At 48.1% G+C, this 17,137-nt stretch overlaps 2 protein-coding genes across 3 annotated transcripts in view; one reads left to right on the top strand and one right to left on the bottom strand.

Annotated features, from left to right (window-relative positions):
- UFD1 (ubiquitin recognition factor in ER associated degradation 1) overlaps positions 1-2,958 on the bottom strand; it is a 47,046-nt gene extending 44,088 nt beyond the window's left edge. The window contains exon 1 of one of the 2 annotated variants that reach the window (XM_073559096.1): positions 2,814-2,958. Coding sequence is in view for 1 of the 2 variants with exons in the window: in XM_073559095.1 (XP_073415196.1) it covers positions 2,652-2,654 (3 nt within the window). In the remaining variant the exon portion in view is untranslated. The other variant, XM_073559095.1, reaches the window with a different exon arrangement.
- The window catches only part of CDC45 (cell division cycle 45), a 78,488-nt gene continuing 64,260 nt past the window's right edge, over positions 2,910-17,137 (top strand). Inside the window, exons 1-3 of the mRNA XM_073559093.1 lie at positions 2,910-3,049; positions 11,268-11,327; positions 11,845-11,937. Of these exons, the coding sequence (XP_073415194.1) occupies positions 2,999-3,049; positions 11,268-11,327; positions 11,845-11,937 (204 nt within the window). The 5' untranslated portion in view covers positions 2,910-2,998. The remainder of the gene's footprint in view (positions 3,050-11,267; positions 11,328-11,844; positions 11,938-17,137) is intronic.

The following is a 17,137-nucleotide window of genomic DNA, read 5'->3' as shown; positions in this document are numbered from 1 at the left end:
GAGGTGAATATAGAGCATTCCTTATATCCCTCCTCAAACATACACGTGATGTCTGTGCTTATTATGGGACAGCTTTGTTGTTTCTTTTTTGTATTGTATTACATGGTTCAGATGTGCTGCAACATTCTGTTTATCTGCTTTAGTTTTAGGAACATGACAAAGGAAATTAACAGACAAACATCAGCAGAGCGGCCCCATTGACTATTAAGGGATCTGATTGGATTCTCTTAAGTTAGCTTTTTAGAATGGAATGAAAAGCGCATCATGTATAACTTTTTCTTCGGTTTGAAGAACTGACCTAATGGACTTATTATTAATAGTAATAATCAATGGGATCACTTTGCTTCCAATTGCATCAATTATACAACAGATCAGTTTTTTATACGGATTCCGTTTGTTCCTAAAAATGTCAAAACACGTGTGAATGTGAATTATATATATACCAGTATACACACATACACTACTCTGATATGGATAACATCTACTTTACATAATAACATGAGCAGCTTTGTATGTACAACATTATACTGATCCAAAGCGCCAGCCCATATTACAATCAGAGCCGTACTTCACAATTGCACAAGTAATAAACGTCACATTAGGGGGATCCAACTAGTGAGATCCCAGCCAGCAGAGTTTAAATGGGCCCCAGGCCATCTTTACTAAGTACATGGCACTGAGTGAAGGAGCCAATAACGGTACTTGGCTGTTCCCATCTGTGCTAATGTAGTTGAACAGATGACTGGGACATGCTTCTCCACAGCATCAGCCACACTTTTTCAGGATATATTTTTGACTTGTAAGGGACTAAACAGTGGAATGGGCTTCAGTATGGATACCACTTGAAGTATGCCACTATTAAGGCACTGGTGCTACACCCATCTGGGGTGTGTGTGTGGGGGGGATGACAATTACTGTCACCCCAACACTTGCCAACTACACTACTGAAAGTGAACAGTAAACATTATGAAGCCCAAAGCTAAGAAGGTGGATAACTCACATAACACTCAGGAGCAATACAAAGTGGCATCATTAGCTGTGCACCCAGGCAGAATGCAGCACCTAGTCACAGGGCAGCAGTCAGGCAATGCTCAGCAGCCAGTCACTGGTCAGCAGCCGAACACCAGGCACAGGGCAGCAGCAAGGTAATGGTCAGAAGCCAGGCACTGGGCAGCAGCCAAACACAAGGCGCAGGGCAGCACCTAGGCAATGGGCAGCACCCAGGCAATGGACAGCAGCCAAACATCAGGTACAGGGTAGCACCTAGGCAATGGGCAGCAGCCAGGCACCACCTAGACAATGGGCAGCAGCCAGGCACCAAGCAGCGGCCAGGCACTGAGCAACACCTGGGCAATGGGCAGCAGGCAGGCAATGGGCAAAAGCCAGGCACAAGGCAGCACCCAGGCAATGGACAGCAGCCAAGCACTGGGCAGCAGCCAAACATCAGGTACAGGGTAACACCTAGGCAATGGGCAGCAGCCAGGCACCAAGCAGTACCTAGGCAATGGGCAGCAGCCAGGCACCAAATAGACAATGGGCAGCAGCCAGGGACCAAGCAGCACCTGGGCAATGGGCAGCAGCCAAGCAATGGGCAGCACCTAGGCACAGGGCAGGACCTAGGCAATGGGTAGCAGCCAGGCACCACCTAGGCAATGGGCAGCAGCCAGGCACCACCTAGGCAATGGGCAGCAGCCAGACACAGGGCAGCACCCAGGCACAGGGCAGCAGCTAGGCACAGGGCAGCAGCTAGGCACAGGGCAGCAGCCAAACATCAGGTACAGGGTAGCACCTAGGCAATGGGCAGCAGCCAGGCACCACCTAGACAATGGGCAGCAGCCAGGCACCAAGCAGCGGCCAGGCACTGAGCAACACCTGGGCAATGGGCAGCAGGCAGGCAATGGGCAACAGCCAGGCACAAGGCAGCACCCAGGCAATGGACAGCAGCCAAGCACTGGGCAGCAGCCAAACATCAGGTACAGGGTAACACCTAGGCAATGGGCAGCAGCCAGGCACCAAGCAGCACCTAGGCAATGGGCAGCAGCCAGGCAATGGGCAGCACCTAGGCAATGGGCAGCAGCCAGGCACCACCTAGACAATGGGCAGCAGCCAGGGACCAAGCAGCACCTGGGCAATGGGCAGCAGCCAAGCAATGGGCAGCACCTAGGCACAGGGCAGGACCTAGGCAATGGGCAGCAGCCAGGCACCACCTAGGCAATGGGCAGCAGCCAGGCACAGGGCAGCAGCTAGGCAATGGGCAGCAGCCAGGCACAGGGCAGCAGCTAGGCAATGGGCAGCAGCCAGGCACAGGGCAGGACCTAGGCAATGGGCAGCAGCCAGGCACCACCTAGGCAATGGGCAGCAGCCAGGCACAGGGCAGCAGCTAGGCAATGGGCAGCAGCCAGGCACAGGGCAGCAGCTAGGCAATGGGCAGCAGCCAGGCACAGGGCAGCAGCTAGGCAATGGGCAGCAGCCAGGCACAGGGCAGGACCTAGGCAATGGGCAGCAGCCGGGCACCACCTAGGCAATGGGCAGCAGCCAGACACAGGGCAGCACCAAGGCAATGGGCAGCAGCCAGGCACAGGGCACTACTTGCCCATCATTTACATGTGGGGAGCTCTCCTGCTGATACCTACAGAAGCCGCGCTTCTTACCATATTGTCGCCTGCTTTCACCTGGGCAGTTCAGAACCTTTTTTTACAGCCTGCCTGAGTCACTCTTCCTTCCCGGAAGTGTCCCTATTGGAGTGTAGTCAATACACACCAAAGCGCAGAAGCAGCATTGATGTGTACAAGGCTGAAAACTACAATACCCACCAAGCACCGCACCGGGAGCGGAAGTGCTGTGTGCCTATTGGCTGCTGATCCCGCTGAGCTGCTGGAGGCACCCAGGGTTAGTGTGTTGTCACCGGTCGCGTCAGGGGAGAAGCGCGCTCTGTGATTGGCCAGTGGCAAAACTCGGGTTTTAGCGCCAGTTTCGAGGACGCCCGCCAGCCGCAGAGATGTTTGTCGGCGATCTCCGCAAGGAGTTTTACGACGTCATAGTAAACCAGGTGAGCCGCGCTGCCACCAGCACCCACAGCAGGCTGTGACGTGCTACCGGTGCTCCTGTTTGTCACTTTCGATTCTCGACGCTGATTACATCTTTAGAATGACACACTATATTGTTGTTGTGTCAGCAGTGACGTCACCAGCGTGCTGTCACTGACAATCCTGCTATATGTGATTTACCCTAGGAGATACTGATGATTATGACTGGACACCCCCCCCCTTTAAACTATTAAGGGGGGTTGCCAAGAAAAATCTTAATGACATAAAATGACAGCGTGATAGTGTATAATCCAGGGGCGGACACTGACAGCCTGGGGCCCCCGTGAAGAAATGTCTGGACACCCCTCCTTTTATGGAGACAAAGCTACATATTATTTATATTGCCGTCCCTTCTTACACAGTGCCCTCTCTTGTTATGTACAGCACTTCATCCCTTAGATGTCGGATTATATAGAGCCATGTTCTCGATTACATACCGTCCTCTCTTGATAGATATATATAATTCAACGATGGCTGATGGAGCATGGGAAAGCTTCCTTTCTAATGGAGGAGCTGATGGACTGATAGTCTGGTCAACGGCTCCTTCATCAGCAGTCATTTTACATCTAACAATAGAGGGGACTATGTAATAAAAGAGGCACTGTGAATAACAAAAACAACAAGAATACATTATGTAAGAGACAGCACTGTACATAACAGCAGAGGAAGCTATTTAATAAGGGATGGCGTCATATATAACTAGAGAGGATGGTACGTAATAAGGGACGATGTTATACATAATAAAAGAGAAAACTATGTAACTAAGGACGGTGTTATACATAACTGAGTACACTATATACTAAAGTACTGTGATATACATCGATATACGGTGTGCTGCCCGCTTTTACAGATGCATTGAGCATGTCCTATTATCCTCAAAATTGAATCAGAACAGAACATTCTCTGACCCTCACGGATCTCATTCTCAGATCCGTGATTTTCACGGATGTGTGAGTGGCCCTATAAAACTCTACGAGTCCATGTGCCGTCTGATAAAAAAAACCTGGAAGCACATGGACATTTCACACAAATGTGACAATGTAGAATAAGGGATTTTACAGATAACATTGTCGCACTACGTCACACAGTGCAGACACAGAATAATATCTACACCCAGCCACTTACCGCTTTCTCCTGTTTCTTCTCCATCTGGTCAGACCTTCATGTCGACATCTCCCAGCCATGACTCATCACAATGATCTTCGCAGCCCTGAAAATACCAGTCACATACATTGTATATATACATGTCTCCCACCTGAATACAGATATGTACCCCACTATTAATATGCTATTAGTCACGCGCCATTAAAAATATAAAGTGATAAGCATCACTGTGCTCCCATTAACTATAATCTCTAACTCCCAATAATACAAATTATTTAGTCTGTGACTCTCCCCAAGTATCTATGTTTATGTTTATTAAGGCTGTGTGCACATGGAATATACGCAAGGTTTTACAGTACAAGCAAAGTGAGTGAGATCCCTGAAGTCTCATGAACAAGTTTCATATTTTTTCCTTGCAGTTTCACCCATAATAATGAGTGGGGGCCAATACGCAACAAAGGCATGGCAAAAAAAAAAGTATTTTACTCGGCGTTCTTTCTGCCAACACATTAGGATATGCAGCAGAATTTTCTCCTGCGAACCCTGAATGTGTGCACATAGCCTTAGTCCCTGTCCTGTGTCCCTCCATTCAGTATAAGTCCTTGATAGCATCATAATGAATTTGGGGGTGGGAGAAGACACTATCAGGTACTGAGCATTCTCCGCCACCACCCAATTCATCACAAGTCCCTGACACCATCTTCTGTCACTTTTCAGTTTATTATAAAGGGTCCTATGCACCTTACCCCCTCCTCTCCCACTCCCAATAAATTTTAAGTCCCTGATAGCATCACAATGAATTGTGAGATGAAGGACGCTATCAGGGGTTTAGCACCCTTCTCCACCATCATTCTACATCCATATGTAATGTCCTTCTCCCCTGTTCATAAGTCTCCCTTACTCCCATCCCAAACCCCATATCCCTCATTTTTCTCCTCCCCCTCATCCTATCATTGCCCTCTCCCCCAGCGCCCCCATTGTTGCAATCTCCACCATCACCCTCCAATGTATTGTTAAAAAAAAGAACAAACACACCACTCACATCTCCGCACATTCTCCCGCAGCATCATCATCGTCCAGGCACATGCTGAATGCTGAAGTCATTCAGCTGCGCCGTGCAGGAATCGGAGGATGGATCCATGGAGCCTCCGCTCCACTGTCATTATCACCTGTAAGCAGTGGAGCTCCAGGGATCACTCCCTGCCGTTGCACGAGGGCAATCTGGCCATGGGCCCCCAGAGCCTCGGCGCCGTAGAAACAGGCCAGATTGCCCTTGTGTGGCTGCACAAGCGTTATGTCCGCCCCTGGTATTATTCCTGGATCCCCCAGTGATTGGCTGTGTACCTCATGTGCCCTCTGCTCCCACTGCGCTCAATGCTGTATGGCACATCACCACTGCAAGCATGTAATCAGAGTCTGGCATTCGAGACAGTGCTGGAGCGACAGGGGATTGAAGACCACTTTAAGGAGTGCTTTGTGCTGAGAGACAAAGTTGTGCTCTTCATTTGGCACAGGTGTATTGTAAAGTGACTGAGCCGCTGTCTCCTAACGCCTTGGCACTTTACAGGAAAATTGTGTCCCAGTCCCAAGGTACTATCATGTCGGTGGATCACACTCGTAGGCCACAGACCTCCGCTTTCTCCAGGCCTCAATCTTCCAGAGCCGCCACATACAACTGAAAAAAAAAAAAATCCCAAAACCAAGAGTTATTGAAACCACCACTGCAGATGAGACCACATTTACCACAACACAATTTTTTAAGTATTCTTTTCTGACAACCATATTGCAAGGTTATTCCCCTCACTCAGTAATATCCAACATGTTTATTGGCGCCAATGGCTTCTTTTTTTTAAAATTATAAAATAGTGAGCGTCTTCCATTTAGAAGCCACCTGAAGAATGGTTAGGTCACTACTTTTTTTTTATTATTATTATTATTTACTAGCCGAAGAGCCGGGCGTTGCCCGGGCATAGTACCTAACTGTGGGTCCCGCTGTCTTCCTTAACAGCCTCGCTCTCCACCCGCCATCACGCTCTCTCCTTCCGCAGCCCCGCTCTCCACCCGCCATCACGCTCTCTCCTTCCGCAGCCCCGCTCTCCACCCGCCATCACGCTCTCTCCTTCCGCAGCCCCGCTCTCCACCCGCCATCACGCTCTCTCCTTCCGCAGCCCCGCTCTCCACCCGCCGTCCCGCTCTCTCCTTCCGCAGCCCCGTTCTCCATCCCGTTCTATCCCTCCGCAGCCGCGCTCTACATCCGTGTCCCGGTCTCTTCTTCCACAGCCCTGCTGTCCCGCTCTCTCCCTCCACAGCCCCGGTCTCTTCGTCCACAGCCCTGCTGTCCCGCTCTCTCCCTCCACAGCCCCGGTCTCTTTGTCCACAGCCCTGCTGTCCCGCTCTCTCCCTCCACAGCCCCGGTCTCTTCGTCCACAGCCCTGCTGTCCCGCTCTCTCCCTCCACAGCCCCGGTCTCTTCGTCCACAGCCCTGCTGTCCCGCTCTCTCCCTCCACAGCCCCGGTCTCTTCGTCCACAGCCCTGCTGTCCCGCTCTCTCCCTCCACAGCCCCGGTCTCTTCGTCCACAGCCCTGCTGTCCCGCTCTCTCCCTCCACAGCCCCGGTCTCTTCGTCCACAGCCCTGCTGTCCCGCTCTCTCCCTCCACAGCCCCGGTCTCTTCGTCCACAGCCCTGCTGTCCCGCTCTCTCCCTCCACAGCCCCGGTCTCTTCGTCCACAGCCCTGCTGTCCCGCTCTCTCCCTCCACAGCCCCGGTCTCTTCGTCCACAGCCCTGCTGTCCCGCTCTCTCCCTCCACAGCCCCGGTCTCTTCGTCCACAGCCCTGCTGTCCCGCTCTCCCCCTCCACTGCCCCGGTCTCTTCGTCCACAGCCCTGCTGTCCCGCTCTCCCCCTCCACAGTCCCGGTCTCTTCGTCCACAGCCCTGCTGTCCCGCTCTCTCCCTCCACAGCCCCGGTCTCTTCGTCCACAGCCCTGCTGTCCCGCTCTCCCCCTCCACTGCCCCGGTCTCTTCGTCCACAGCCCTGCTGTCCCGCTCTCCCCCTCCACAGCCCCGGTCTCTTCGTCCACAGCCCTGCTGTCCCGCTCTCTCCCTCCACAGCCCCGGTCTCTTCGTCCACAGCCCTGCTGTCCCGCTCTCTCCCTCCACAGCCCCGGTCTCTTCGTCCACAGCCCTGCTGTCCCGCTCTCTCCCTCCACAGCCCCGGTCTCTTCGTCCACAGCCCTGCTGTCCCGCTCTCTCCCTCCACAGCCCCGGTCTCTTCGTCCACAGCCCTGCTGTCCCGCTCTCTCCCTCCACAGCCCCGGTCTCTTCGTCCACAGCCCTGCTGTCCCGCTCTCTCCCTCCACAGCCCCGGTCTCTTCGTCCACAGCCCTGCTGTCCCGCTCTCTCCCTCCACAGCCCCGGTCTCTTCGTCCACAGCCCTGCTGTCCCGCTCTCTCCCTCCACAGCCCCGGTCTCTTCGTCCACAGCCCTGCTGTCCCGCTCTCTCCCTCCACAGCCCCGGTCTCTTCGTCCACAGCCCTGCTGTCCCGCTCTCTCCCTCCACAGCCCCGGTCTCTTCGTCCACAGCCCTGCTGTCCCGCTCTCTCCCTCCACAGCCCCGGTCTCTTCGTCCACAGCCCTGCTGTCCCGCTCTCTCCCTCCACAGCCCCGGTCTCTTCGTCCACAGCCCTGCTGTCCCGCTCTCTCCCTCCACAGCCCCGGTCTCTTCGTCCACAGCCCTGCTGTCCCGCTCTCTCCCTCCACAGCCCCGGTCTCTTCGTCCACAGCCCTGCTGTCCCGCTCTCTCCCTCCACAGCCCCGGTCTCTTCGTCCACAGCCCTGCTGTCCCGCTCTCTCCCTCCACAGCCCCGGTCTCTTCGTCCACAGCCCTGCTGTCCCGCTCTCTCCCTCCACAGCCCCGGTCTCTTCGTCCACAGCCCTGCTGTCCCGCTCTCTCCCTCCACAGCCCCGGTCTCTTCGTCCACAGCCCTGCTGTCCCGCTCTCTCCCTCTACAGCCCCGCTATCTTCCTTCCTCCACAGCCCCGCTCTCCATGCACCACACGTGGGGACGCCGGGACCAGGAGAGAGAGGTGCGCAGATTTTTCGTGTGGGCAGAGCAGGGTGTCGTGGGCGGAGCTAGAGTGGAGCTGCAGCGAGTGTGATTGGGTTGCCTGCGGGGGCGTGGCCTAGCTCTGTAGTAGGCCGCAGTAGAAGCCGGGGACTAAATTTAGGCTTACCGGAGTGGGCGGAGCTGCAGCGTGTGTGATTGGGCATCCTGCGGGGGTTGTGGCCTAGTGCTGTAGTAGGCCGCAGTAGATGCCGGGGACTAATTTTAGGCCGGGAAGCTGCAGTGGAGAGGGGGGATAGCGCAGTTGGCGATGGGGAGCGTCGACTGAGCCAGGACAGGGCTGGGAGGGTGCCGACACTATTCGGCCCCTGTCCTGAAGACTGTCTTCCACCCCGCTCTCCATGCACTGTCCTGCTGTATCCGTCCTCAGCCCCGCTCTTCATCCGCGTCCCACTCTGCTGCTTCATGATTGGTTGGTGATACACACACACACATTCAAATTTATATATAGAGATATAAAGCTGAGTGTAGAGCCCCACCCATTCCGCATAGCCACATTCACTATAATATCCCACATCATCCCGTCAGCCAGAGCCACTGGACTACTACCCCTAATATCCCACATCATTCCGTCAGCCAGAGCCACTGGACTACTACCCCTAATATCCCACATCATCCCATCAGCCAGAGCCACCGGACAACTACCACTAATATCCCACATCATCCCGTCAGCCAGAGCTACCTGACTACTACCCATAATATCCCACATCATCCCGTCAGCAAGAGCTACCTGACTACTACCCATAATATCCCACATCATCCCATCAGCCAGAGCCACCGGACAACTACCACTAATATCCCACATCATCCCGTCAGCCAGAGCTACCTGACTACTACCCATAATATCCCACATCATCCCGTCAGCAAGAGCTACCTGACTACTACCCATAATATCCCACATCATCCCGTCAGCCAGAGCTACCTGACTACTACCCATAATATCCCACATCATCCCGTCAGCCAGAGCCACCGGACTACTACCACTAATATCCCACATCATCCCGTCAGCCAGAGCCACTGGACAACTACCACTAATATCCCACATCATCCCGTCAGCCAGAGCTACCGGACTACTACCCATATAATATCCCACATAGTCCCATCAGCCAGAGCCATCGGACTACTACCACTAATATCCCACATCATCCCATCAGCCAGAGCTACTTGACTACTACCCATAACATCCCACATCATCCCGTCAGCCAGAGCCACCGGACTACTACCACTAATATCCCACATCATCCCATCAGCCAGAGCCACCGGACAACTACCACTAATATCCCACATCATCCCATCAGCCAGAGCCACCGGACAACTACCACTAATATCCCACGTCATGCCGTCAGCCTGCCGTCAGAACCAGAGCGCTGAGTGGATTTGCCCTGACTTCTAATCTATACCAATGATCCCTTTAATAGAAGCCTGAGGTGAGAATCAGAGCGCTGAGTGGATTTTCCCTCACTTCCGTACCGAGGATCCCTTTAAGAGGGGACTTGGGTCAGAACCAGAGCGCTGAGTGGATTTGCCCTAACTTCCATACCGGGGATCCCTTTAAGAGAGCCTGGGGTCAGTACCAGAGCATTTGAAGGCAATTACCCTGACTTCCATACCGGGGATCCCTTTAAGAGAGGCTTGGGGTCAGAATTAAAGCGCTGGATGGATTTGCCCTGACTTCCATACCGGAGATCCCTTTAAGAAAGGCCTGAGGTCAGTACCAAAGCGCAGAGTGGATTTGCGCTAAATTCCATACCAATAATCCCTTTAATAGACCAAGGCGCTGGATGGATTTGCTCTGACTTCCGTACCAATGATCCCTTTAAGAGGGAAGATGTGCCTACGGGATGGAGAATGTGTGATGGGGATATGGGCAGGGAGGGGGGGGGATTCATTTCTGTCATGTGCTCTCTGCTCCTTTCAGGGGGGCAGGTAGTGGCTGGGAGCTTATGTTCCCAGGGATGCTATATTTCTCCCACCATGTCAGTGTCTTCTGAGGTGTTGTCAAGTGGGAAAACTGTTGGTCATAGCAATCAGTCATAGCTCAGCTACTTTTAACCAGCTCTGGTGAAATGAGAGATGCTTAGTGAGTGTTTGCAAGGAAAACTGTTGCTCATAGCAACCAATAACAGCTCAGCTTCTTTTGAACAGCTTTGGTGAAATGAAAGATGCTTCGTGATTGGTTGGTGATACACACACACACACACACACACACACTCACATTCATTTTTATATATAGAGATTTTTAAAGCACCATTGACTCCATGGTGCTGTACATGTGAAAAAGGGTTGCATACAAAATACAGATAAATTACAATGACAGAGTGGTACAGAGGGGAGAGGACCCTGCCCTTGCGGGCTTTCAGTCTGTGACTTTCAGTTTATGGGTAGGTATAGGTATGGATGGTACGAGTGTATAAAAAATCATTCAGAATTTTAATCCAGAAAACTCAGATGAGTTTTTTCTCACTTTCTGTGTGCAGTCCTTGTTTTTACAGCAGTAGCAATTAATCATTTAATGGACCATTTACAGAATTGCAATGTATCCATAAAAAATGCATGCTACACTGTGTTTCGGACTTGAATGGCCGAGGCTGCCGGGAAGAGTAAAGTTAATTTCCCCCTGGCAGCGGGGCTCTGTGTGTCAGCTGTATGTCTTCAGAACACTATTAACCTGCAGATTAAGCCCATATATGCAGGTTAATAGGTTTTTCTCACATACAGGTTGCCTTTAATGTTTTTGCTGTGAACAACCCCCCCCCCCCCCCCAAAAAAAAAAAAAAACAACAAAAACATATATGTATACAAGAGGATCTATGGTGGGTGCCTGATTGTGCTGTTCACCCTGTTGGTTCCATCTATTAGGATCTTCTGTGCTGACAGTTATGGTCTGTACTGTGATATTGGCAATGACGTACAGTTATCGTTCCATTTTTGTAACTTTGCATTTCTTTTACACAGCGGGTGCTTCTCATTGTCGCTCCTGATGTTGATGCTTTGTGTGCATGTAAAATATTGCAGGTAAATTTTCCATATTATATATGTTTAGTTTGAATGTGCTGAGACACATTACGTCTCTAGCTAAAAGTCAAATAATTAGCATCTAACTCCTGGGTCGGATTTCAGAAGATGCAAGAAAAGCCGAAATATTCCCGTGCAAGATTTTCCACGGTCCTCTGACATTATCAGGGCGACTTTCATCAGTATGTTGGTATTGGTGCCGCTTATAACTTAACACTAACCCTACTGAATACTATGTATACAGAACCTTTAGAAGTGTGTTTTCTCAGTGTACAGCTTTCTTATATTCCTGTGACTTCATGTAAAAATTCTCTTTATGCATTGATTAGTTGCTTGAGCTTTTTAGAAGTTGATCTATTCATTAGGCGGAAGTCTCTATAAACCCTGGTGACTTCTGTGTAGACAGGGGCAGGTGTCACTGATCTGAATGCTCTGTCTCTGCTGTTCAGCTGTACAGTGTATCTGGATGAGCTCAAACGAATATTCAAGATTTTATATTCATTATACTGTTTATCAGTCTTTATTTCAGTGTGATCATGTCCAGTATACATTAATTCCAATTTCTGGATGGCAAGAACTTGAAGTTATTTTCCTTGAACATAAAGAACAGGTAAAATTGATGGATACAGTGTTATTTTCCTTCACTTTCCATTACATTTTTTTCTTCTCTATAGTAAAAGCCTCCATAAGCTGTCTGGATTTACAATGCTTTTTTTGATATCTATCGATTTTAATTGTTTGTTTGCTTACTGATGTTTAATAAGTTCTTCTGCCTCTTCCCTCCTGTGGCAAACCCATGAATTTAGATTAGCAAATACAATAATGTGTCTTACCAGTTAAACAGTTTTGTTTTTTTTTTTTGTTTTTTTTTTCTTAAAGTCTGTCTTTTATGCAAGACATAAAAAAAAAAAAGTTAGAAACAACACAGTGCCACATGTCCTAATGAGGAAAAAAGGCGGACATATTTTTAGGTAAACCGCCATATCAATAAGTATTCCACTCCAAATGCATATTGGGCAACAAGAGAAAAATGAGTAGCGGATCCAATATTTAGTAAAAATATATATATAACAATTTTAGTAATAATAGGCAAATATAAATATACATGTACAGCATAATAGCAGAAATTTACAAAACAGACAGAAAATGGGGAGGTAAAAATACCCAAACATGATAACCCATGCCCACAGATTATAGCCAAAGTAAGCAAAGTAAGTGTACCCTGAATATGGTTGGCTATCTAGGTGTGGTATGGTAAGCCAGAAATAGGAAGTCCTATGAAAAGAATGCTTGGATGGGGCAAACAACAAAGCCATGTGGCAATAGAAGGCTTACCAAAGGGGGTTAATCATGCAGGAGCACCAGGGTGGGGGTGAAGAGCCCCGACACGTGTTTTGCGTCCGTACTGGTCACTTTTTCAAGGGGGAAAAAAAAAGTTGTCTATAGCAAAAAATACTCCTAAACTTCACCTTTAAAGGGAATCTCTCACCCCATTTTTGGCCTATAAGCTGCGGCCACTGCCATCAGGGGCTTATCTAAAGCATTCTGTAATGCTGTAGATAAGCCCCCGATGAAACCTGAAAGATAAGAAAAATACGTTAGATTATACTCACCGGGGTGCGGGTGCAGTGGGTGTCGCGGTCCGGTCCGGCGCCTCCCATCTTCATACGATGATGTCCTCCTCCTTGCTTCTCCCTCTGCTCCTGTGCATGCGTACTTTATCTGCCCTGTATAATCTAACTCTTTTTGCTTATCTACAGCATTACAGATGCTTACGGTTTTACCATTGCAAAGAATGGTACTGTACAATGCAGCAGAAACTGCTGCGGACCCGCAGGGCCAGAAACGCTGCGGATCCGCAGCAGAATTCGCACCGTGTGCACATAGCCTTAAGGACAATGTCCCTAGGGAACGGATCCTGTCTAATCTACCCTTAGTACAGAGTGCAGCAGCCTTTTGAGGAGACGTACTCGATGAGGTTGGCAGCAAGATCTGCAGCACTCTAACTAAGCTAGAAGAGCATTATGGTTTAAATACTGCCCAGGAGGGTTGTGCAGTGAAAATCCCAATTATGCTCCATTCTCTGTGTGAAGGAGAATTCCTCTTTGGTCAAACAGATGACATCCTAGAGAAGGCTTTTGATAAGGGGTCCCCCAGTTTGCCAGTGACCACATTCAGAAGTAGGTCCTTTTAGAGGAAGAAACACATCAAAAGAAAGCCTCCCAAAGGTAAGGGGAATTGAGAAAATTAGAAGAGAAGGAATCCCTTATTTAGGTTTGGGAGTCCTTCCTCAGTGGGAAGACCTTCCAGTGACGCCATCATCCAAGGAATGCTCTTCTCCTTTCTTCCAGCCTGGAAGAGAATTTCGTCCAGTGACTGTATTTTAAATATAATAAAAGACAGTTTGAAGCTGGAATTTCTCTCGATCCCTCAAGGATCCCTAGTAACAATATCCGCCAAGATGTCTTGCGAAGAACAGTTGGTCTTGGAAATGGAGGTTCTAAATCTAGTCTGGAAGGAAGTCCTTGTGTAAGTGGGAAAAGAAGAAGGCAGCGAGGGATTCTATTCCTCCCTCTTTTTGATTAAAAAAAAAAAACGGATGAAATGTTCAGGACAATTATCAATTTAAAAAGATTAGTTTTTGATTCATCGTCCCTTCAAGATGGAATCTTTAAGGACTGCCATAAAACCTCTATTACCAGACTGCTACATGGTAGTATTGGATTTGAAGGATGCATACTACCACGTACCAATTCATGTGGTCCATCAGAAATGACTGTGGCTCTAAGACCTTTACAATTCAGAGCCCTTCCCTTTGACCTCTTAGGGACAAGAAACGATGATCATTCCATATCTGGTCGATTTTTAAATCATAGTAAGGTCAGTAGAGCACTGCAACAGCTTCTAGGTGTCAGGACTTTCTTAGCCGAGCTGAGATGGCAATCTGGAAAAATCAAGGTTAAAACCATTAAAGATACATACATTTCCAGTTCACCATCCTGACAGCACCATGGAGAACGTCCTTCTTATCCTCACTGGAACAGGAAACAACGAGAGGTTAAAAGGACCCGCCCATCTCCACCCCTCAGTGTCTTTTCAAAGTACCACATCTAGATGGATGCAACATAAAATTTATTAGCCATTCTTTATACAAATGTTAACACACATTAGTGTACAATCTTCTCAGAATGGAGGGAACTAGTATTGCTATCAGGATGGATTCCTGGAAATACAATTACCGGTAGGTCTAATTACTGTTTTCCAGTCCACCATCCTGACAGCACCATGGAGAATACCAAAGTATAATCTAGAGGTGAAACCACTGCATGAAGAACCACCTTCTTATTTAGATAGAACATAATATATATTTATTGGAATACAACTTTAGAACACACACAACTGTAATAAATTGTAAATATGTAATATCAATTTTATATACAGTTGTGGCCAAAAGTATTGACACCCCTGCAATTCTGTCAGATAATACTCAGTTTCTTCCTGAAAATGATTGCAAACACAAATTCTTTGTTATTATCTTCATTTAATTTGTCTTAAATGAAAAAACACAAAAAGAATTGTCCTAAAGCCAAATTGGATCTAATTCCACACCAAACATGAAAAAGAGGTTGGACAAAAGTATTGGCACTGTTCGAAAAATCATGTGATGCTTCTCTAATTTGTGTAATTAACAGCACCTGTAACTTACCTGTGGCACCTAACAGGTGTTGGCAATAACTAAATCACACTTGCAGCCAGTTGACATGGATTAAAGTTGACTCAACCTCTGTCCTGTGTCCTTGTGTGTACCACGTTGAGCATGGAGAAAAGAAAGAAGACCAAAGAACTGTCTGAGGACTTGAGAAACCAAATTGTGAGGAAGCATGAGCAATCTCAAGGCTACAAGTCCATCTCCAAAGACCTGAATGTTCCTGTGTCTTCCGTGCGCAGTGTCATCAAGAAGTTTAAAGCCCATGGCACTGTGGCTAACCTCTCTAGATGTGAACGGAAAAGAAAAATTGACAAGAGATTTCAACGCAAGATTGTGCGGATGTTGGATAAAGAACCTCGACTAACATCCAAACAAGTTCAAGCTGCCCTGCAGTCCGAGGGTACAACAGTGTCAACCCGTACTATCCGTCGGCGTCTGACTGAAAAGGGACTGTATGGTAGCAGCATTGTAAGAAACTCATTGATGGTTACCGGAAGCAGTTGGTCGCAGTTATTTTGGCTAAAGGTTGTGCAACCAAGTATTAGGCTGAGGGTGTCAATACTTTTGTCTAGCCCATTTTTGGAGTTTTGTGTGAAATGATCAATGTTTTGCTTTTTGCTTCATTCTCTTGTGTTTTTTCATTTAAGACAAATGAAATGATAATACCAAAGAATTTGTGTTTGCAATTATTTTCAGGAAGAAACTGAGTATTATCTGACAAAATTGCAGGGGTGTCAATACTTTTGGCCACAACTGTATATATCACTATGTAGTAAACTATGTAAGTGGCAAAAAACAGTTTTCAACAAAAACATACTGAATAACATTTGTGCAGTCTATGAATTTGTTCTAAGAAATAGAATAGAATTGCCTCCATCAGATCCTCCTTCATAGATGACCTCAAATCTGACCTAATAATTTTAAGGCTAGAGAACAACCTCTTTACACTAACTTGGGTTGGAGGCAAAGCCGTAACCACATGGGCAACATCTCTAACAATTTCCTGGTATAAAGGAATTGCCTCATGCACAGTCAGTTTTGATGAATGGTTGAATTTTTCTATTTCTTTGAGAGTAAGTTAAACATTTTGCTGAAATATTGTCAATCTGCTTGCTGTAGGAGACGGAGTGAAATCTTTTTCCTTGCGGCAACGCTTTGCTTGCTCCATGTCATCCAAATGCTTGTCAAAGTCAAACTCATCTGATGAAGATGAAGATATGGCATCAGTAGCAGTGTCAGGACCCAAGTCCTCTTGCGCCTGGCAGTCCTACTGTAGGCCACTCATCCTAACTGCTACCTCAGTCAGAGCTTCTTTTCCTTTAGTAAGCTGTTGATCATCAAGCAGTATACAATGACTTGGGTCCACATAAACAGCTGCCAGAAATTTTTTATTTTCCAATAGCCGTGTCTCTCTCCATTTCATTGAAGCAGAAATGCCATCTGCGATTAAACCTCCTCTTTAGGACAGGCAAAATAGCAAGTTCTTCCACTCCCTTATGAAAATGCCAGGAGTTAAATCCTCCGCTTGTAATTTTTTAGTCACGGTAAATGGGTGATTAAGCAATTCCTTTAATTTAGCCACCTGTGTCCATTGACCTTCATTTAGGGTTACCTGAGGGTTCGCCATATCTATAAGAAACGGTTTTAGTTTAAGCAATCGCTCAATCATTAAATAAGTGCTGCCCCACTCAGTGGCTTGATCGACAATTGCCCCTTTCCCAGCACGTCTCTTCAAGATGGAATCAATTTTAGGGGTTCTGGCGGCAATAACCAATTTCCTCACTTCTCCAATCAGATTTCCAGCATGTCCCTGTTGCAGACTATCTCTTATTGCCAGCTGCAGCGTGTGCACAACACAGCGCATGTGATGAATATGAAAGTGTTTTGAAGCAGCTTCAACAAGATCATCTATTTCTAAAGTATAATTTTGCTGTTCTTCTGTTGTAATATCTGTCTGTTCCTCAGTTACATGAACAGCGCTGTGGCCTTCCATCTCGAACATACTGAATCCTAAATTTTCTTCTAGCTGTTGTTCATTACTCTCATTCATCATTTTAATTGTACTTATCATGTTTGAAGCATTTCCCTTTACAATAGCAAG

This window comes from Dendrobates tinctorius, unplaced genomic scaffold (assembly GCF_039654945.1).
Source record: "Dendrobates tinctorius isolate UK_male_01 unplaced genomic scaffold, ASM3965494v1 ptg000265l, whole genome shotgun sequence".
Classification (NCBI taxonomy): domain Eukaryota; kingdom Metazoa; phylum Chordata; class Amphibia; order Anura; family Dendrobatidae; genus Dendrobates; species Dendrobates tinctorius.
Note: the sequence above shows the minus strand (reverse complement) of the source record. Positions and strands in the feature narration are given on the sequence as shown.